General features: G+C 42.8%; 1 protein-coding gene across 2 annotated transcripts in view; it reads left to right on the top strand.

Moving 5' to 3' along the window:
• The window catches only part of BRCA1 (BRCA1 DNA repair associated), an 81,045-nt gene extending 62,602 nt beyond the window's left edge, over positions 1–18,443 (top strand). For both annotated transcript variants that reach the window (XM_085852161.1, XM_085852160.1), the window contains 2 exons: positions 10,424–10,484; positions 17,899–18,443. In XM_085852161.1, the coding sequence (XP_085708287.1) occupies positions 10,424–10,484; positions 17,899–18,035 (198 nt within the window). In that variant the 3' untranslated portion in view covers positions 18,036–18,443. The remainder of the gene's footprint in view (positions 1–10,423; positions 10,485–17,898) is intronic.
• The last annotated feature ends 5,180 nt before the right edge of the window (positions 18,444–23,623 follow it).

Raw genomic sequence — 23,623 nt, 5'->3', positions numbered from 1 at the left:
GACTCCCCCCACCACCCCGCACACTCCTGTCCTCTTCCTCCTTCCAGGATATGGGTTTCTCTCGCAAGGATGAGGACCAACTCTGAGCACCTTACTCCTTACAGGATCTCGTCTTTTTCTATCTCGTCTCGTGCGAGCCAATGCCTCATTGGTGGGCATCCAGTGAGGGCGTGTCCATGACGTAGTTTGTTGAAAATGCCATGTCATTCTGTTGTGACCACCACGAGCACCCCCCTCACCCCTCCCCTCACTTGCGAAGGATGTGGAAAGTGCCCCTAGGCCCTAGATCCTCCCTCACGCACAAACTTTCTCTGCACAGTACTTCACTGTGGCTTGTGAGAGGCACCGTCCTGCAGGCCACAAATATGAAGCATCGTGCTCTGTGCCATGAACGTGTGAAATAAGATGATGCAGGAATGGAGTGGCAACAGAGAGGGATGCAGATGGACTGAGGGATGAAGGAGGGACCGTTGACTTGAGGTTTGGTGAAGGGGGTTATTGGAGGATTGTTGAAACGGACCAATTGTGTGAAGGAGGGATTGTTGAGGGAAAGGGGGGGTGTAGCAATGGAGTAAAGGAGGGGTTATTGAAAGGACCAGGGTGGGGGGAGGAACTGGACCAGTGGGGTGAAGGAGCAAAGGGTGGGGGGGGTGAGTGGGGGGAGGTAAACACCACACCGGCGAAATACAAACTAAGCTCAACGTATCCCCCCCTCAAAAACACGAGAAGAGGAGTAAAGGTCTATCTACACATATACTGGAAAAATAACATCCTCGGATCTCATACGTGTCGATGTATGCTCTCCCCCTGGGGTCAGGTCAGGTATGGGAGCATGCGCCGGAGCAGCGTGTCACTGCGTCAACTTTCTGCCGGTACTCCAGTGGCCTCCGTCTGGCCATCTCCCAGGCAGATGCCTGACCCATCCGCATCTCCTTTTGATGCTGATCAACCTGCTGCAACCACAAGGCACATGGTCGGCCCATTGGCCTCCTCCACTCATGAAGCTCCCTCGCTGAGAGAATCTGGTGAGAGGATCAGCGTCAGGAAAATGAGCCACATGTCCATACAGCCGCAGCTGACGCTCACGGACTATGCAGGAAACAAGTCTCATATGTCTCTCTCAGCAATCACTCGTTGGACACAAAGTCTGGCCACGGATTTTCCGAAGAGATCTGATACCGAAGTAATTAAGTCTCTGTCTCAGATCCCTGGTGAGAGTCCAAGTCTCACATCCGTAGAGCAAGATTGGAAGCACCAAGGACTTGAAGACTCAGACATGCGTTTTCCCGCACAGGAACTGACAGTGCCACACCTCATGATCCCAGTGAATCCATGACACCAGGCCCGACCCTGACGTCCATTCACCTCTGGCACACAGCCAGCAGAGACATTAATATCACTGCCAAGGAAAGTGAATCTTTCCACGATCTCAACATCCTCACCACAAACAGTTACAGACAGGATAGCAGCATCCAAGATGTCATTGAAAACTTGGATCTTAGTTGTGACCCAGGAAACTCATAATCCCAGTGGCTCTGACTCCTCATTCAGCACCTTGAGGGCCCCCAAAAGGATATCTAGTCTCCACAAAGATGGCTGCATCGTCTGTGAAATCAAGGTCAGAGATATTGACATTCCAAAACGATGCACCACAGCTTGATCTCTCAGACATCCTCCCCAGAATTCAGTTCCTACAAGTGCTGGAAAGTGTGGGGGCCAGTACACACCCCTGACGAACTCCAGTGACAACTGGAAATAAGTCAGAGATGGTATCATCACATCTCACAGCATTCTCAGTACTTAAGTAGAGTTCAGACATCAGATTGATCAGCTTTGGTGTTGCCCCACGAAGACCAAGAATCCTCCAGAGGGTATCCCAATTCACTGAATCAAACGCTTTGAAGAGATCAACATTGACTGCAAGCAGCCCCTGCCAAAACTGTCTGCATTCAGTGAGGACCCGAATAGCAAGAATACGGTCAATCGTCAACGTCTTTGGTGTAAAGCCTGACTACTCTGGGCGCTGGTGCTCATGCAGATGGTGGCGAACCCTATCAAGAATTATTCGTGCAAAGACCTTGCCCGGCATTGAGTGCAGCGTCATCCCCTTCGTAGTTGTGGTCCAGGCGATCACCCTTCCCTTTAAAAATAGAGAGAAAATAAGGCCCGTATTCCAGTCAGTTGAGATTATGCATGCAGTTCCATGCTCTGCCTGGAATACAGGTAACGACATGAGTACAGCATTTCCACCAGCCTTGAGAAGTTCAGTCTGTGTTTCCACAAATGAAGGTGAATCACAGTTGATTGGCGGGTCAGCAATGGGGACAGTAACACTCCTGACATCCAACTCAACACCTGGTATGGATCAGTCTGGTACAGCCACTCAAAGTAACCGGCCCAGCAGGCTTTCACTTCGGACTCCTCTCTCAAGAGCTCACCATCCTCCACTCTAACTGCAGGACACTGAGGGATGGGCTTGGGAGAAAGCAATGTGCAAGTTGCCCTGTAAGCAGGACGAGAATCACGTGACCACAGGTGATGCACTACCCCCTCAGATTCCTCTCACATAGGCCTCTTTCTCCACCCTCAGCGCACATAGTTTTATGCCTCAACTCCCTGGACAGCTCAGCTCTGCCATTAAGCCTGACCCTGTGACTCTGGTCAATGGAATTCAGTGTCCCTTGAGAGACAAAATTCTTCTTCACCCTATGGTGAGTTCAAAGACATCCATAGTCCAGGAGCCAAATCTCATACAAGGCCTATAAATATGAAAACGTAGCCCATCTAGTTATTATTTGGTTTGACTCTTTTTTTTTTTTTCCAGCTTGGGAGATACTTAAGGAACATATCCAGGCATGTTGTAGTCCTGGATTGTGGTATAAGTAATTTGCTGTGAGGGTGGAAACATACCAGGGGTAGGTTGCAATTTAACTTGTTTTAGGATTTCTAGTGTTTTAGTGTATATTTAGGATGCCAGAAATGGCTAATATATTATCAGTTATTAGCAAAAACTGATTTTACACATTTTCAATGGCTCTACAAAATTTGTTATGTTCAAATCAACTAGAAAACAGGGTTACCAAATTTATTTTTGGGATACACACAGATGCGAAACAGTATCAAAATTGGATCCTCTTTTATTTTATCTTCTGAGACATATGCATAAAAAAGATTCAATGCTATATGAATACAATGTTATTGTTCTTGCTTATTGGATAAGTTTACATTTATATATAGATGGGAAACATTTTCAGTTATCCATTGAATGAGAGATTGGAACGTGGAACAGCTCAGGTAGAGGTTTTGAATAAAATCAGTCAATCACATGAGACTTAAGAATTTCTGGTTTTGCTCACAATTATTCATCAGTGTCAGTCATCAGTGGAATATACTTGGGTTTGGATGTTTTCACATTGTTCATCGGCCATACAAAAACAAGCTTCTGTACAGATTAAGCCATTTGCTTTGCATCGGCACAAGTCATTCCGCCTACATGCAGACTTTTTGCATTTGCATGAAATGAGCTCTAGAATGGCAGTTGGTGCAGGTGCTTTTGACATGAGAAGTGGTTTTAGCATGCCACTGACAAGCTCCCAACCGTGTCCAGCAGGTGATGGCAAGTTCTGAATGGCACAGAGTGATTTCTTCCAAATATATGCTTGAAAATTGGCCCTCTCAATATGATGCCCAAGACTGTTTGATAGTGGCATGTTCTCATTTTGTTTCTGCTTCTGGCAGAATAGGAAATATTTATCTAGTATCATCAGCTGTACTGTAACCATTTTTGAAATAAAGTGCACAAACCAACTTTTCACATGAAGCTTGACACAATGAAGACAGATTGAGATTCTCTCCAAGTAGAGACAAACATTGTTGATGCTCATCATCCTGCCTGTCATTGTCTTCTACATTGGCTTCCAATGCTTGCTTGAAGGGTCTTTTCTTTACATACCTTAGATTTTGTGCACTTGTATATTTAGCATAACAGTTTCTGTACCAGACAATGTTGAGCTCAAACAGGTTTTCTAGTTTCAGTCTATCGCTGATTTCATCCTGTCTTTGCTGCATTGCATCTTGAAACTTATTGATGCCAGTTTCTGTTGCACCACTAATAGTCTCAGAGTTATAAGTCTGGCATATCACACACTTGTTCCAGTCAGTTGTTTTCATCCGCTTTGTTGGAAGAAGGCAGAGTTGACTGGTCATCACTACTGCTGTGGCTGTCCATCATGAGTCTATCTGAAAAACATATGATAAGTATTGATAACATGTTTTTTTTTTACAAAGATGCATGTAACATTTCAATTCATTTAGCTACATGTGATATTTTGAAAAAACTAGAGAATGATTAACTTATCTAATGTTAGTTGAAAATCTTAAATAACTGCACTATAGGTGTATTCCTTGTCATGAAAGATTGTAAGTTATAAAATGTATAATTACCACTGCTATCGATATCTAGATTATGGGAGATTCCATCTTTTTTTGCTTTCCCGGTTTCCAGAATTATATGCTGTCCTAATTAGTAACTGAAAAAAACTGGGCAATCCCTTAAAAAAATAGATCATTGGAAAGTAAATAGTTACAGTATTAGTGTTGGAGATAATAGGTACGTCTTGTCTACCAGTGATCTTTTTCACAATCTGGTCTGGAAATTGATCAAGACAAAATTGATTGACCACATTATATTACTTATCTTACAATAAAAATTATTAATATAGTGAAACCTCTTTTGAGAAGTCATCCAAAATGTCACAAAAGACTGACTTTTCAGAAGGGGTGATCTCTCATGAGCAGTCTGCTTTCATGTAAAAGTGCCAGTATAGCCAAAATTAGGTGGCCTTTCAGGAGAAGGTGTTGGCTCATGAGAGGGACCTCTCGATAGGTTTCACTGTATTAGCAATACATTTTACAGATTATCATAAACATAATATAAAAAGAGGATATAACATCATTGCAATTTATATTTCAGGAGGATACAATTTCTATTTCAGGAGGATAAATCCAACTTTAGTACAATTAACCGCTCATGAATATTGTCATACAAACTTGTTTTCTGGTTGAAGTGCACATGATGAATATGGTTATGGTTGGAAAATCATTGGAAAATGTGTTTTTGGTTCATGCTATTATTTTATGATATATTAACCACCATGGATACACATATATCAGCTAACACATGTATAAAAACATTAAAACACCTAAAATTGGCTTAAGCCAAAATGCATACAATTGTCACCTCCACTTGGTATGTTTTAACCCATTTTGCAAATTACTTATACCACAATTCATGACTACAACAGGCCTGGGTAGGTTGCTAAGGTATTTTTTCAATCTGAAAAAAAAGACAAGACAAATAAGTACTGTATGGGCTACGTCATCATGTTGGACCTGGGTATTGCTCCTGGACAACCAATGGCAACATCAAGGATGGTGGCCTTGAAGGCACTCCACAACTCTTCAGGATTTCCCAAAGCACCCAGACCCCACAAATCTCCATTCAGCCTGTTCGCAAACTCCTCAGCTACCCTCTCGTCCTTGAGCTTGCCAACATCCAGCCATCTCCCAGATTTAAGGCGCAACTTAAGAGTTGCTACAACAAGGCGGTGGTCAGTATTGAGGAACTGAGCACTCCGGTAGACCCTGCAATTCTGAATCATCCTCCAGCGTTGGAATTCCAAGTTCAGCGATGAGCCTGTGGGCGCTGAAACCATGAACCAGCCACCCTAAGTTCACGACTTCCTGCAAAGTCAAGGAAGTTGGTGCTATTCTGGTTTACAGTTCCAGACCCATGAGGACCAACACATGTTTTTGGGGTATGTTTCCAGGGGTATGTTTACAAAACCATAACTATATATATATATGTATTCTTCACATTTTTTTTATTGCCACCTTGACATATTTTGATAAATTAAAGGTGTTATAACGATCATGTTTTATTGATGAAGCAAAATGAATTTTATTTTTACTATTTACAATATTAATTAATGAAACTTGAGTATTTGGTGTGACCACCTTTTCCAGGCAAAACAGTAGATATTTGTTATGGAATTCTTTCCTGTAATTTCTGCAGAAATTCCATTGTGAGGTTGTTCTATGCAAACTGCAATGTTTCCCAGAATTCATCTTTTGATTTTGATGTTTTTCTTTTTATTTTTATTTTTATTTTTCTTCTGGTCTAAATATTCCAAAAGGCTTCGGCCATCCCTTTCTTCACTAATTTGTAATTTCTCTCTTGCAGGTAATATAAACTCACACAATGCCGAGATATCAAATTCAGTCAGTGGGGAAAGGTACTTTGGAGTGATGAGTCGGTTTTAAATTTTTAGAACAAATCGAAGGCAGTATGTCAGGAGGAAGAGGGTTGCAGAGAAGTATAAGGATTTGTGTCTACGACCTACTGTGAAGCAGGTGGAGGCTCTGTTGAGGGTTGGGTTATATTTCTACAGCTGGCATTGGTGATTTGATGAAAATTTAAGGAACAATGAATGCTGACAAGTACAAGGAGATCCTAATCCAACAAGGCATCCCATCAGGAAGGAGGATAATTGTCGACAAATTTGTTTTCCAGTACAACATCGGCCCCAAACACACTGCAAATGTCATTAAGAAAAAAGAAAAGCAGAGTCATTAATTCCATAACTATTAGAATCTTCCCCAGGGCCGGATTAAGACCTTTAGAGGCCCGAAGCACTGAAAAGATTATGGTACCCCATATACAGTCATGTGCCGCATTATGACGTTTCGGTCAACGACGGATCGCATATATGACGGTGGTCCCATAAGATTTTAATGGAGCTGAAAAATTCCTATCGCCTAGTGATGTCGTAGCGCTTCTAGTCATATAAAAGTACAGTATAGCACATACAATTATGTACAGTCCATAATACTTGATAATGATAATAAACAACTAGTGTGGCCTCGTTATAACGAGATCGTTGAGGTCCATAAAATATCATCGTAAAAAAAGCAGGGTTGCGCTAAATTGGGATTCAAGAAAATCAGCGTTCAACCTGACCCAATGTTGACCTCACATCCGAAAACACCCCTATTTTCACCTTATTTGACCCGTGTTTTGCACGTTTACCTTCTAGCAAGTAAATTACCTTTGAGTTAAAAAAAATTCCACGAATAAATCTTTGTTACAGTCAAAATGAAAACACAAATTAGTTTTCAGTAAAGCTTTTTATGTTGCTAAAACATTCGCACTGTTCTGAAAATATATCACACAACTGACAGGTGCTCGTTTCTTCATTTGTAAATTATAACATCGATGCAATGATTATTTATAAAATCCAAACGCTATTTATTCACCTTTCGATAATCTATGCGAGAGAAGATTGTAAGCAGCTGCTAACAACACACATGGCCATCATGAACAGCACAAAGGTAAAACTAACGCCTCTTCCGTCGATCTTGGATGTGTGTTACAATTGCCTACAGTATTCAGAACAGTAACATGCTGTACAGGTTTGTAGCCGAGGAGCAATAGGCTATACCATATAGCCTAGGTGTGTAGTAGGCTATACCAACTAGGTTTGTGTAAGTACACTCTATGATGTTCGCACAATGACGACATCGCTTAACGGTGCATTTCTCAGAACGTATCCCGTCGTTAAGTGGCGCATGACTATCTGTAATCCAAAATAAAAACAATACTAAATAGTAAAATGAAATTTTATTTTTCGAAATGAAACAAAACTTACAGTAATGTTTATTTACAGTAAACGCTACGGCATCAGTATTACATTGCATAAATAAGTGTAATTTTTTTATTTATTGTACAGTAGTACCTCTACTTACGAATTTAATTCGTTCTGGGAGTAGTTTCGTAACCTGAAACCTTCGTAAGTAGAGACGCCTTTTGAATGTAAATGCGCTAATCCGTTCCAAGCCCCGCAAAATTCGGACATTTTTTTTTAATAAATCATAAAAATGCATCAGAACATGAAACAAATACATGTTAAAATTAGATTACCGCACAATAAACATAAAACGAGAGGCACATAATGTAAAAAACAAAGAATAAAGGAAATAATAAAAATATTCATTTACCTTTTAACTGCTATTCTCGTTACTTTTTGGCCTCTTTGTTTACTGGTCCTTATCAGCAGTGTTTTTGCCTCGCGTTTCGTGAAGAATTGATCCAATGACGTCTGCTTTTGCTGGCTTTTAACAATCCGTCGGAAATGCGCGAGGCAGACATCGTCATAGTGCGCGATAGCCCGACTTGTGAACACTTTTTCCGGGTGATTCTTGTCAACAAATTCCGAGACTTCATGGAATTTTCCTAAAATGTCTTTGATTTGGGCTGATGGAATAATGGCTGCCTCCTCCTCCTCCTCCTCCTCGTCCTCTTTGAACTCCTCCTGCACCGCGGTGTGTTGCATCACCTCCAATTCCTGCAGCTCCTTCGTCGAAAGCTCCTCATTGTGCTCCTGAATCAGCTCGTTGATGTCCTCGTCATCCACCTCAAGAACAATGCCCTTTCCCAGCGAAATAATTTCGCCATGGCGAAGAACAGAGTGAAGTCCAGTCCTCCTTTTAAACTTCTCGAACCACCCACGCGATGCCTTAAACTCCTGGTGTAGTCCTTGCGCCGAATTTCCCTTGCCTGTATCCTCCTTCACGAGGTCAGTGAAGATGGCGGTTGCCTTTGCGCAAATTATGGCCTCTGTCACTGTGTCACCAGCAATCTCTTTCTCCTTTATCCACACGAGTAACAACCTCTCCATCTCATCGTTCACTGCCGACCTCCTCTTGGAAATGACAGAGAGGCCTTTGGAAGGAGCCGTAGCTTTTAGGGCTTCCTTTTGTTTTATTATCGTGCCGATCGTAGATATATTACGGCCATATTCTTTTGCGAGATCAATCAAACGCATCCCCTTTTCATACCTTTCTATTATCTCTTGCTTTGTTTGTATGGCCAGAAAAACTCTCTTCTTCTTCTTTTCTCCTTGTCCACTTTTCTTCATTGCTTTCTTGGGGTCCATTGTGAATAAAAGTTACTGTAATCCACACGCATACTGTACTGTAACACTGTCCGAGCACTTCGTAGCGGGACCATAGACTGTATACAGTATAACTATATTTACAGAGCAGGACGGGGACACGAAGAGCATGCTGGGATACACGCATACGCAAAGGGTTGCCAGGCAGATTTTAGGCGATAGCCAATGGCAGAGCAGCTACAAGTTTGTTTACGTTCGGGAAACTCTGGGAGCAGCGAAAAGCAGCGCGTACTGTACTGTATTTTTGACTTCGTATCCTGAAACGCCTTCGTAACTAGAGGCAATATTTTCCCGTTCAGGCGCTTCGTAACCTGAAACATTCGTATGTAGAGACATTCGTAAGTAGAGGTACCACTGTATATGTTTTTTTTTCATTTATTGTGGGGCCTCCTTTTTGTGGGCCCTGGTTCAGCTGCAACATTTGCACCATGGTCCATTGTAAATCCGGCACTGGAAAAAACTCTGTGGGGCCCCTCTTCCCTTGAGGCCCTAAGCACGTGCTTATTTTGCTTAATGGTTAATCCAGGGCTGATGGTCCCCATCAAAGTCCAGACTAACACCATAGAAGCTGTCTGGGATTATTTGAACCAGTAGAAAAATGAAAAACAACCAAACTCAAAATTAATTACAAGAATCATTGCAGAATGCATGAAACAACCTCCCAATGGAATTTCTCCAGAAATTGCAGGAAAGAATTCCAAAACATCTGCTGTTTTGTGTAAAAAATAAGAAAGAAAGGTGGTCACTCCAAATCCTGGCATTTCATTCAATATGATAAAATACAATTCATTTTTGTTTCTTTTATAAAAATGTTATTATTTTTAACACCTTTAATTCTCAAACTATGTCAAGGTGACAAATATTTATTTTCAAGGTGACCTAAGACTTTTGCACAGTACTGTATCGATGATCTTTTACTTTTGCAGTGATCTCAGGCTCATGGAGGAGTTTGTACATCTATCACCTTTAGGACAAAGATGTTGATAGACTTTTACATGAATCGCAAGGACATTGTTCGACAACAGACCAATGTATGGTGCATGCGGCTTGAACCTGGTGAACCTACATCATGAGCCAGGGGTTCAGATGGGAACACTAACAGGCCATCCCCCTGAAAAGCTCACGTGTACTTTTTGATTTTATGTCCTTGTCCAGGCTGCATGCTTTTGTCTGCCTCATTCAGTTTCATTACTTTGTCTCTTCCCATTCATCTTTTCATGTTCTCTCATTCCTCTGCCGTTTATGCCATTCTGTGGATGCATTGCCTTTCCCCACCATCTCTACTCCCTCTTCGATAAGCCTCAAATTTTGTTGAAATATAAAAATAAATATATTTGATTGAGTGGCCTGTTCTTGTGATTGGTTAACCTTATAACAACCTCGCTTTTATCTTCCTTTGTGTGTTTTAATAGATCTTTATTCCATTACTGCTAGTTCAACACAATTCTGCAGATGACACCATGGATTACCAAAGTAAGTTTCCTCTGCCTTGTGATGGTTATGTTTGAAAAAATTCTGTAATTGTTGTTCAGAAATGTATATGTAGAATTGTATGTAGAACTTCATCCTAAGCACTTTGGTCTTTATTTATTTATTTATTTATTTCTGCAGTGTATTTGAACTTCACATTTGTACAACATATGGGGTGTTTATTTTGGGTACTTATGGTAAAATTAGTACATTCCTCTCCAACTAATAATGCTTTTCTTAACTTGGGTCAAGATGTGAACAGACTACCTTTTTACATCTTTTTATTGCCCAATAACACTCAACTACAACTTTTTGACCGGAACCACATGGAGGCCAAATTACTCCCTTCCTGAAGGCCATTGATAAGCCAGCTGTTTTGCTGACAAATTTATAGAAACCATACTTCTCGAGACTAGCTTATGTTCCAGAAGCTTGGAATCCAAATATTTAATTACCTTAGCCAAAGGAGAGGGTATTGCACTTGGGTCTTTGTCTGCCCACACATAATGTGCTGTGGTAGGCTACAAACTCCACCTCATGATAGTCATTATTACACGTTATCTTTTTTTAAGCTGAGCACATCTATAAAGTATGTACAATTAGAATGTGAGTACCTCTATAAAGTATGACTGTTTGCACGTGGGTGGGCACACAGTCCCTTCGCAGTGCAGTTGCTGCACATGTGTATGTTGCTTTCCAATATTTTGTTGTGATTCATGAGTGTGGAAAACGCTCCGAGAGTGTTTCGCAAGCATCCTCGCTTGTATCCAAGTCCCTATCACTGAGTTCATCGACTTGTCCAGGCTTAAATGCCTTCAACCCAAGATCCTTCTAGGTTATCTCTAACGAGATGACCTAATAAAACCAGTCTCGATCGTCCGTCCATCCATACGTCCGTACGTACGTCCCCATTTTTTCTTCCGATTTTCTTGATATTTGGTATGTGGGTAGATGTCAATGAGGGATGCACGACGGTATGACATCAAGGTCACTCCAAAGTGGCAAAATCGTCCATTTTCAAAATCTATATCCTCCGCCGTTTATGATCCGATCTTCGAAATTCCTTCGGATTCTGATAATATGGAACAATATCTAAATTTAGTCGGGCCGGTTTTTTTGAAATTCGTCCTGGATATCGAGTCACGTGTCTTCAAAGTTGGAAAAATCATCGATGTGATACGGTCAAAAAAAATTCGCCCGATCTTGATGAAACTTGGTATGTAGGTCGGGGTCGATGAGTGATGCACGATGGTATGACTTTTGACACGATTCAAGGTCAAGGCCACTCCAAAGTTGCAAAATCGTCCATTTTCAAAATCTATCTCCTCCGCCGTTTGTAATCCGATCTTAGAAATTTCTTCGGATTCTGATAATATGGAACAATATCTAAATTTGGTCGGGCCGGTTTTTAAAAATTTGTGCTGGTTATCGAGTCACGTGTCTTCAAAGTTGGAAAAATCGTCGATGTGATGTGGTCAAAAAAATTTCGCCCGATCTTGATGAAACTTGGTATGTAGGTAGCGGTCGATGAGTGATGCACGGCGGTATGACTTTTGACACGATTGAAGGTCAATGTCAAGGTCACCGATGCTGTAAACTTGTGAAATAATCTGCCATTTATGATTCAGAAATGCGGTTTGATTTCTGAGGTCCGGTTTCTATCCTTTTGAAGACACATTGATCATAAATGTTCCAAATCAACCATTTTCAAAATCTATCTCTGGATAACTCAGAAATGTAGTTTGATTTCTGAGGTTTTCTATCCTTTTTTTTTGTATACATTGTCGAGGCTCGTATGAGAGCTAACACACAACTCACAGCAAGGGGGCATGAGACAAGAGGGGCGGGAGTGGAAGGGACAAAACAGTGGGGAACAAACACATTAGGTGAACTGTGAAAGGGAGAGGGATGGGGATGGGATGGGGAACATGGCGAAGAGAAGATGGACATTACAGGGACTTTCAGGAAGGAAAGCAGGGGAATTGAAGGAAGTGGGCTTGGGTGGATTATCGGGGGTAGAAAAGATCGAGGATTTGGATGGGGGAAGATAAGAGGTGGTGGTGAACAGCTGTTTTGAAAGCCTGGAGGGAAGAATGGGAAAGAATAGAGTGAGGAGGTTTATTCCAAAGGCGGGAAAAAAGAGGAATGAAAGAGTGAAGATGAGCAGTGATTCGTGATTTTGGTAGTTTTACCAGAAGGGGGTTGTTGGCGGACCTTGAGTGCCCTGTGGAAATGTGGTGGGGACAAATCGCAGAGAGAGCAGGGAGGCAAGGCTGGAGAGGAGTCGGTAGAAGACAGAAAGACCACCGACCAACCTGCGGTGATTGAGTGAGAGGCCCAAAGACTCAGCTTCATTGCGGGAGATGCCGATGATCTTAAATGCCCTGGTTTCGACAGCGTGAAGCCGAGAAAGGTGGGAGGCAGGAGCACCAGCCCAGAGGGGAGAGCAGTACTCCATCAGGCTACGGACAAAAGCTTTGTAAGTGGTCAGGAGCTCAAGAGGGCCGAGGAAGGACTTTGCACGACGGAGGATTCCCAGTCGGCGACTGGCTTTTGAGGCGAGGTTGGAAATGTGACTTTCCCAGGAAAGGTCATGGCAGATAGTGAGACCCAGAAGCTTGAAAGAAAAGACTTCTTCCAGAGGATTGTTGAGAAAGTGGATGGGGGGGTTTTCTAAATGGTCCTTTCGAAGAGACATAGTGAGAGTGTGAGATTTGTCTGGATTGAAAGACATGTTCCACGTGTTGGACCAGTTTGTGATTTTATCCAGATCTGCAGTGAGCGAAGAAGCTGCTGCTTGCCGGTCTGAGGGATGACAGATGGTACGGCAGAGGGTGGAGTCGTCGGCAAAGAGAAATAGAGGATTTTCCAGAGAGTCCGAGAGATCATTGATGAAAACCAGAAAAAGAACAGGGCCCAGAACGCTACCTTGAGGAACTCCAGCCTGCACAGGAAGAGGGGATGAAAGAACTCCATTTAGGGCCACACGTTGACTGTGACAGGAGAGGAAGTCTGCGAGCCATGAGTGGAGATGGCCTTGAATACCATGGGAAGAGAGTTTGGTGAGTAGTGCAGGGTGCCAGACTGTGTCAAAAGCACGTGATATGTCCAGGGATACGGCTCGGATTTCCTGTCTGGCATTGAGGACCTCCATCCATTGATGGGAGAGCAGAAGCAGCATATCCAGGGTAGAGTGACCTGGTCTGAAACCAAATTGATGATTGGAAATCAAGCCATTGGAGAAGAGGAAGGATTTCATGTCTGAAGCGATGATGGATTCCATAACCTTGCTGATGATTGGGAGAAGGCTGATTGGTCTGTAGTTACAGGGATCTGTTTTTGCACCTTTTTTATGCAGGGCAGTGATGTTAGCAGATTTCCAAGCAGATGGCAGATGACCTTGGGAAAATGAGAGGGTGAATCGAACAGAGAGAGGGTGAGCAAGAGCAGAAGAGCAGGCTTTGAGGACACGTGGGCTGATGCCGTCTGGACCGGTTGCAGAATCTGACTCGAGGTTTGAAAGCAAGCTCTCCACCTTGTCAGGAGAGAAGGATACAGAGTCCAGAGACAGTTGGGTGCGACTGGGTAAAGTGGGTAGAGATAGTGATGGGTTTAGGACACAAGATTTAGCTGCAAACACCGAGTTTAGACATTCAGCTTTATCACGTGTGGAATCAGCAGTGCGGCCATTTGAGGTAAGGGAGGGGATGGAGGGGAAACATACACCAGAAACAGATTTGCTTAAACGCCACCAGGATTTTGAGGAGGGAGAGAGGTTTGAGAGTTCAGACTTGAGATGAGAAAGATGTTGTTTTCTGGCTCTCCTGAGGGTAAGATGCACACTTGTTCCGAGCTTTGTGGAAAGAACTGAGATTGCCCTCAGTTGGGTTTGCTTTCCATGAGGCAAAGGCAAGTTGTTTCAGGACAACTGCCTCGCCACAAGCTTCAGTAAACCAAGGGCGGGAGGAAGGGAAGGACAACTGAACACGAGAGGGGATAAATCTGTGCATGAGGGAGAGCAAGTTTCTTTGAAAGAATTCCCAGGATGAGTTGATGTTTGAGAAAGTAGTGATAGGAGACCAGTCTGTAAGTTTGATGGCTGCTCGGAGACCCTGCCAGTCGGCTTGAGTGAAATGCCAGACTCGACGGCGGTGAGGTGGTTCTCTGATAACAGCCAGAGAGATGTCCACTTTGACAAGGACGTGGTCAGAAGAACCGATTGGAGCGAAGGAAGAGCAGCAGATATTGTCAGGGAAATTTGTCAAAATCAGATCCAGAAGAGATGGAGTACCATTGGTTGAGATCCGGGTTGGGAAGTTGACCGATTGAGTCAGTCCGAATGAGTCCCAGAAAGCTTTTGCTGATATGCCATGCCAGGTGAGAGAGGTACCCACACCTAGCCAACTGGCGTGATGACAATTGAAGTCACCACATCAGAGGAAGAGAGAGTTTGGATGAGAAGATAGAAGATGGTCCATGTTTTCGGATAGTGAGGTGTAGATATAGTCATCACTGTTTGGTGGACGGTACAGTACACATATAAACATGAGGTGGGAGTGGAGGGGAAGCCGAAGCCAGAGGTATTCCTGGGGGTGTGGGGGAGTGAGAGCAGTGCATGGAGAGTGAGGAATAGAGTCTTTGATGAAGAGAACAACACCTCCACCAGGACGAGGCTCAGGTCTGTCATACCGCAAGAGGGAGTAACCGGGGAGAGATACTTGGGAGTCGGACACGTCTTGGGAGAGGAAAGTTTCTGTTAGGCAGATAATGTCTGGTTTGTCAGTGGCAACCTGTATGGAAAGATCTGAAAGGTTTGAGCGAAGGCTCCAGATATTTGAGGTCCACACTTTTAATGAAGAGGTAGGGGAGGAGGCTTTGGGTGCAGGAGGTGGAGGGGGAGGGGGAGGGTAGGACAAGGGACGAGGGCGGGAGGTAACGAGGGTTGTTGAAAGAGTGTGGGGTATTGCAGAATAGCGAGGGGAGGGGGCCGAATGAGGAGGAGAAAAGGCTCTGTGGTGCTGGGGGAGAGGGGGGACAAGAGACAAGGAAGAAGGCAGTTCAGGATTTGAGGAGGTGGAGTGAAGAGATGGAGGTGAGAGGCCAGTGCAGGGAGGCAGCTTGGTGGATGAGAGGGGGGGCAACTTTGAGAAGGATGAGTGAGGGGGATGAAAGGTGGGAGAAAGGTGAAGGGGGGATTATTGAGAGAGGTGAGAGGGAGGCTTGGAGGGAGAAGAGTGGGATGGTTGCTTTGAGAGTGAGAGTGAGGGGTGAGGGGGGTGAGTTGGCACTGAAGTTGGAAAAAAAAGAATGGTTGATGGAAAGCGAACATCCATGGCAAACTGTGGTTTTTAAAAGTTTTAGGTCAGAGATGCGATTTAACACAATTCTTGATGGATGCAATGAAGGCGAATTCAGAGAATGGAGAGAAGAAGCGCTGTAATAGTTGGATTTTTTTTGGCAAGGAATGAAGGAGAGGTCGAAATGAGAGCAGTCTGTTAAAATAGCAGAAGAGTAGTGCATTATGAAACAGTAAAGAGTACCACATGTGTGAGAGAGGAAGATGAAGCATTATAAGATCGTTTTTGTTAATATTAATGTTTGAGAGAGTTCAATAGATAGGTCATGGAAGTGTAGAAAAAAATCGAGGAAGAAGACGAGGAGGAAGTTAATAGGAAGAAGAAGATGCAGAATCGGAAGAACGTGAGGGTGTTGTTGTTGTTGTTGGGTATTTTTTTTATTTTTTTGAGATAAGAAAGAGATTAGTTGGGACAATGGGGGATGTTTGGAAAGTGGGGAGGATGAAAATTGAAGGTAATGGGGAGGATAGAAATTGAAGGTAATGGGGAGAAAAAACAAAACAAAAAAAAAAACGATCGAACACCGAGTGGAACTGGTAGGCCTCAAGCCAAGGCCAAGGCCTCGGCCTCAAACACCAGATAAGAACGTCGACAAAAATACTCACAAAATAGCACGATTTTTGAAACAAAACCGAACTAGGAACACACAGTAACATGTAGGTAAGAAAATTAAACAGTTAAAACGGGACAAATAACGACCGGAAACTTAACTTTGAGAACGTCAGCATGGAGCCCGGAAGGAGACCTCTCGTCGCTCCAAACCCGGAACCGGAAGTTCAAAAATCCTTTTTACTCCCGGGCTTTCATCTGTACGTTGACCTAAAAGACAAGACGACATCGAAGCCATTCTAAGCCGATCAGAGCTTCAGAGATGACCGTCACCCCCAACCGGGGGTCATTTTTCATTATTATCCTCAATGTTGAATAGGGATGCCTAATTCAGAAGAACGTTTTCTTGTTGATTTCTGTGGCGCTCTCTTGAACAGGATGCTTCGATGTCCTTAGCCTTGTGATGGTCCATGCGTTGAGTCCATGTGATCCTGACATGGTGCTGGATGACTGGAACGTTTTTGTGTCAGGAACATTCCCTGTTGAGAAAGCTTTTTCTCCCATCTCCATCAACATTTGAGGAAATTGCACTCTAAGTGCAATACCTTCTCCTTTGGTGAAGGTAATTAAAGATTTGGATTCCAAGCTTCTGGAACATAAGCCAGTCTCAGGAGAAGTATGTTTTCATAACCTATCTGCTCTCTCTCATGATCATGAACCCACACACTGGCAATAAGTCTTTCTTCGATCTTAACTTCTCTGTCTGCGTATTGAAGCCCTACCTGCAAAATCGACCAAAAGAAAATTGTGGTTCTTGCAAAGGGATTTTGTGCCAACACTGTTTCTTGGATGTGCTTTATTAAGAATGTGAGTATGTCAATTCAGTACGTATTATAAAAATAAGTATCATGTGCGTCTATAAAATGCATACGATTGGAACATGATTCTAGAAATAAAACAGGTCAGGTTTGTTTATTCGCTAAATGAACATAAACCTGCATCGTCATTGCATCATCTACATACCATACAAACACAAATAGACCACACAAAAGAAGTCCTGGTGAGGGTCTGCAATCTCTGATTGCTCTCTCTAGTTACCCTCGTCAGAGGATAGTGTCTTGCATTTGGGTCCATTTGTTTGTTTGCAGATTTATGTGCTCACGTAGGCCACATACGCCACCTAGTGGTAGCTAGTAGTACATGTTATATTTTTGCAACTGAGTACCTTTATCAAGGATGCATAATTAGAATGAGATTTGGTCGATAAAATGCGTACGAGAAAAACACACAATAAGACGTGGCGAGCAATCGTTGATTGCTCTTTCTAGTTAATATTGCCTTTGGCAGGGTTGTAACTCACCATGAGAATGTCTTCACAGTTGCGTTTGCAATTTGATCGCCACCAGCCCAACCACACTTTTTGGTTAACAAAACGCGTTTACTACAACTGAAAATGTAGTTGTGGCCATGTGCATGCTGCACAAGCCAGAGTGTGTGCCCTTTTTTTTCAGAGCTGTACCATGAGTCCATTGCCCGGGTTGTGTCTTGGAACTGGCTGCTCGACTCGTTGTCTCAGTACCGACTTCAACGCCTTGAACCTTACCTTCTGTATCCTGAGCCTGGGGGATCAGAAAATGTAATGCTTTAAAAGGCCTTTCATTTCCTGGATACCTTCTCTCCTCTCTGCCATTCTTGCACTCTTTTGAAAATGTAGCGAGCAGTTCGTTTAATCTCCCGGAGAATATTCCTACCATTCATTCCACAGGTATTGCACATGGAACATGTGGTCAACGTAATTTGTACTGAGAGTTGAAATGATAACTCAAAACCCTGTAAATGTAAGCATCACTGTTTATTCACTGTTTGTGAGTTAAATTTTCTGTTGATAATTTATGATTCGTGATTTCATTTATGTTTGTGTTGTTGTTGCTCTTGTTTTGTTTGCAGTATAATATTATTACTGTTTAAAATATCTACTTATTTAAGTTGGCATTTTCTATTTAAAAAAAAGAAATTGTTTTGCTTCGTTTGCACAATTAAAAAGCTGTTCCATGTTCATGACTCCTGCAGACCTCCATGCATGTCCTCAAGTTAATTATTAGGGTAGTCCAACAAGTAAAGTGTCTTTATTTCTGGGATTTTAATATGTAAAGGTATCTATATTAATATTTCGGCACGCCCCTTTCTTTGTTCCACCATCAGATTTTTGTTTCTGCATGAAATGAAACAAGATTTGGCACATATACTAATGATATTATTGTCTTCCTTAAGAAGCCCCTCAAAATTCGTTTTGATGCATTTTCACAAACTCCAACGGATTCCATTCAAACTCGGTACGATTATGGCTTTTGGTCCAACTTAGGTCATTGGCTATAAATTTTTTCCATAACACTTCCGATATTCGAAAAAATCGATAAATCGATATCCCTTATGGGATTTTCCATTCAAATCCACTCAAGTTTAAGGCCGACGGGGCACGCAAATTTCCACTTTGCCCCGGGTGCTGTTTACCTCCGCTACGCCAAGCTGTTAGGGTTTGGGTTAGTGTTAGGGTTAGCTACCCTAACCCTAACCCTAACCGCTAACCCTAACCCTAACCGCTAACCCTAACTGCAACCCTAACCCTAACCGCTAACCCTAACTGCTAACCCCTAACCGCTAACCCCTAACAGCTATTCAGGAAATTTGCAAGAAAGCCCGGGCAACGCCAGGCTTTATTGCGAGCCCGAGCAACGCCGGGCATTACTACTAGTATTCACATGTTTCCTAAATGCACACAAGCAGCACGTTGCCTTGAATGGAATTCCTTCTCCCTTCTTTGTTATTGCTCAGTCACATATGCTCTATGTCTAGGATACGGCGGCCGTACCCCCCCCCCGAATTGACAAACATACGGCGGCCGCAGAGTTTCTGAGGTGGCCCTAGGGCGCATGGCTATCTTTTACAGGCCGTAGGGATCTCCGTGGAATTGTAGCGCGGAGTTATAACTTTTTTTCATTTCTAGGTTGGCCGTAGCAATTTGACAAGCCGTAGCCATGACGTAGATGTGTTCCACGTCGACCGTACGTAGGGCGTACGGTAGGCTTGCGTTATTCGTGTGGCTGCCGTAGGCTCTTATCAATGAAAAATGAATTTTGCCAACCCCCAAAAAATTACGGCGGCCGCACTATTTCCACGGTCGCCGTAGGGTAGTCCTAAGGTGGACGTCCCTGTGTTTACCGTACGGTGGCCTTGCGGTCTGTGTGACTACCTGCGGGCAACGCAGGGTCGACGCACGGTTCCCCTACGCCCGCCATGCGTCCTACGTACAGCCTCCGTGGCAGTCTGCGTCCACCGTGCGCTACCGCTAGAGATTGGAGTATAGATGTTTGCCACACACATCATCACATTTCACCAGCAGCTCAGACCAGAAACATCACCATGCCTCCAAAGAACGGTGTTGAGGACTAACAACCTCTGCCATTGAGGAACAACCAGCGCCATCTGTATATAACCTGGTCCACAATCTATATGACAGATATGAGATATGATATACATATGAAAAAGAACTGGTATACTTACCCACTTGTTACGGTCCATCTGGCCGCTCGTTCGCCTTAGGGCCCCCCTGGGGTCGCCTTGCGGGCACCTTGAGGCTACCTTGCGCCTTGCGTCTTGAAAATTCTATGGCCGCCGCAGGACGCCCTAAGGTCACCGTGCGACATCAAATCAAAGACCGTACGGCACCCCCACGTTTTCGGTCTCCACAATTTCTAAATACCCCGTGCGGCTACCCGAAAAATAAAAATATATGTGACTGCTACATTGTGTGACCGTGGAAATACTGCGGCCGCCCTATAATTGCTAGTGGCCGTAGATTTTTAGACCCTACGGCCGCCGAGCCAAATGTGACTGAAGCATCAGTCTTTCAAGGCAGTTCTCGTTTTGCCCTTTCCAATTGTTCATGTACACCAGTGACTTTTCTGCCTACCTGGCAAATCTTTTGTACAACGTTTCAGATTATTACCCTGTGTAGGCAGCACAAAGAGGGGTTAAGCAATTTGTTCACTCCGTCTGTCTGTCAGTCTATTTCTATGATCAAGGAGCTACTTGGTTTCAATAGAATTTTATGTTTTCACACTAGACCAACACGAGTCACAACATGAATCAGAGCATGGACCAACCAATTCTTTATTATTTTATTATTAAAATAATTATATGCTGTCTCGACCAATCAAATTTGCTGCGTGCTCTGAGGGATTTTACGATCTCTGAATGGAGTTGGCAAAAGGTTCAACTCTGGACTGTTCCGTTTGACCCATCAGCTTCGTATGGTTTCCATCGCGCCTATTATTCAAAGTTCACGAACAAAGTGAATAGAGATCATGTTCGAAAAGGCAAAGCAAGAGTTGAAAATATCCTTCCCATGTCCTTTGTATCAAAACTGCATGTGGTAATGTGTTCTATGAACTCTCTAGTTCCAACTAGGCTTGGGCAGGAGTATTGATTACCCAGTTGAAATTATGTCCCTCGATGGGAACCGGGAATTGAATCCTAAATTCTACGAGAACTCCCCCTAACATAAATTCTACCCTTCAAGGTCCACAGAATTGGAAAATCATGTTTGGTTTAATGAATAGATAGGACTTCACTTAATCGTTGTTCTTTTCTTGAATAGATATGTTAAAACGAAGATTTTAATGTTATGTTATTTGGTGTCACTTTTTGCACAATTGGCTCCACCTCCCCCAAAAATATGCTCGATTGGCCCCTCCCCTCTCATGACATCATCTCGACCTCCGATTCATACATGTGCGGTCTGACAGCACCTTCTACATAAATTTTTTTTTTACTATCGTCGTAATCTGGGGATTCTTGATCAGAAAATTATTCGTGAAATTCACTTTCTGATGAGTCTGAAGCGAGTTGTGCGGCCATTATCCATTGCGTGCTGACAATCTTTCCCACGATTACATCATGGCTGTTTATCTGAAATTTTTAGGGTACCTGATGTACCTGACGAAGGTGTACCTTGGGAAGGTACCTGCCGGGTGTACTTTTTTTTTTTTTTTACCTGTAACACCTCAAATTATTAAAATTATAAACCACGTTCGACTTATTTGTGTATTACTTAAAAATGTATAATCACATCAAAAAAACTTAGAATTAAAAAACATTTAGTTCTTTGTTTATGACTTGAAAATCAATACAATCACATCAACAAAAATTTTTTTTTTGCTGATTCTGCAGACCGATAAGTTCTTTCTCTTTATTACCTCCGCCACTGAAGGCAGACGGAGGTAATGTTTTCACGTCTGTCTGTCTGTCTGTGAGCAGGATATCTCAAAAGGTTGTGGATGGATTCGGATGAAATTTGGTGACAGGTTGGGTGTGTGACAAGGACGAACTGATTCGATTTTGATGAAGATCCAGATCTGGTCCATCAGGGGGCTACAAAACGTAGACTGTTCCTCCTGGCGGGAGGTACGCACTCTACTGAGTGCCGTCTAGTTCATTTTGTCTCTATACAGTTGAATGCAGGCACACATTGACTCGTTGACAAGTTCACCTCAGAATCCAAGTTTAATTTGTTGAATACAAAAAACAAAAGATTTCACTGCTTGTTTTCACCAATGGGTTCATGGTTTCGCAATCTACATATAAAGAAGGCCTGAATGGATATAATCTGAATGGGTAAACGCCAGAGGTGGGAGGCCATTGACACATAAATAGGGGCAGACAGAATAAACATTGGAGGGGATCAACTCATGAATAATTTAGCAGCTAAATTATCACCATGTGATCAGTCCATTTGAGAGGGGTTGGGGGATTAAGATTAGCTCCACGTCTGGACTGATGATGCCTTTGCCTCTCTCAAGATCTCTCCACCTGCATCTCCACTTACCCTTTCTTGTCTATTATTCATTGTGTACATGTTCATATCAGATTTTAACCTACGAAGGTTTCTCTTTACAACGTTGTAATAAGTGATGCTGATGAACAGTTTTTTGTTTGTTTTTTTTTTTTTTTTTCAAAACATAAAAAATTTAAAAATTTTATTTCCTTTTCTTCCAACTTATGACAGATATGTCACAAAAATGTGTTAAAACTGAACTTACCTGAAAATATATGACTTAAACGAACACTTAAGTATTGCTTTGCATTGCTTTGGGACTGTGTGTGATCATCTGATTAATTATGAAAAATCCCCAGTACTACCCCCAACAATAGACAATGTGACACACACTCACACACTCACACACTCACACACACACGTAACCAGAATCGATTCTCAAATGTAGAGAATCGCCCAGCCCTCGTTCAAACATTTGTTGGACTGTTCTTCACTTCAATGAAAGGCAGGCTGCTACTGTTTCCTTGGCTCTGAATCTGGAGAGGATAAGGCTTTGGATGAGGATTTGGAATTCAATGCTGCAAAGCTTTGAGGGGATTTATTGACAAATGAAGTGTATAGAATGATTATAAACATTTAAGGATGAGTCGAGAGAGGAAAACAAATTCCTTCTGCTTTTATTCTCCACTGCTCCCTTATCGGTGTGCACTTATGGACATGAAAGATACAAAAGTGCCTTTTAAAAAGAGGAGGCCATTGTGTACCGGTACACTGGCTGAATGCCACATGTGAATGCTCTGTTTATGATTTTGGCACAGGTGTGACGAATCATTGGCCTTTTCGTCCCCCATTACTTAGTGTGTTGTACATGAACAGTGCTCTTTGCTGATGATTCGTTCACATCACGTGCTTCTGTTCACATGACTTGTGAGCTGAGAAATTTCAAATTTGTTGCAAATAATTCTGTAAACTGAATGGCTTATTCTGATCAAATGTATTTTTCAGCTTTCTTGGGTAACCTTTCCAGCTCATAGGCATATTGAAAAAGCCAGCACTGCAATAGACCAAGACGTGTTTCCATGTCTCGCAGTCACATGTTACAGTTGCACAAGGGACTTTTGTTAACTCATCAAATCTTTTGGTTTTCTCAGTGTCGTCATCATTTTACAGAAGAAGGAATGTTTGTCAACCATGTACTCAACTCTTTTGCAACTAAATGTGAAGCAGGAATTCCTTTAAGAAGCTTCTTTATAGAAACTTATAAGACAACAGCACACTATACTACCATGGCACTGCTGCCATCTTTTTGTCGATAATGGCTTCTGCAGATACTACTACTATTACTGGAGTGGCTCCAATTATACCTACCTTCTTGTGGAGTTGGCTGGGGAGCGTTTTTGACC

This window comes from Eptatretus burgeri, chromosome 13 (genome assembly GCF_056783735.1).
Source record: "Eptatretus burgeri isolate ZD-2024b chromosome 13, Ebu_testis_v1, whole genome shotgun sequence".
Classification (NCBI taxonomy): domain Eukaryota; kingdom Metazoa; phylum Chordata; class Myxini; order Myxiniformes; family Myxinidae; genus Eptatretus; species Eptatretus burgeri.
This window is presented reverse-complemented; position numbering and strand designations above follow the sequence as displayed.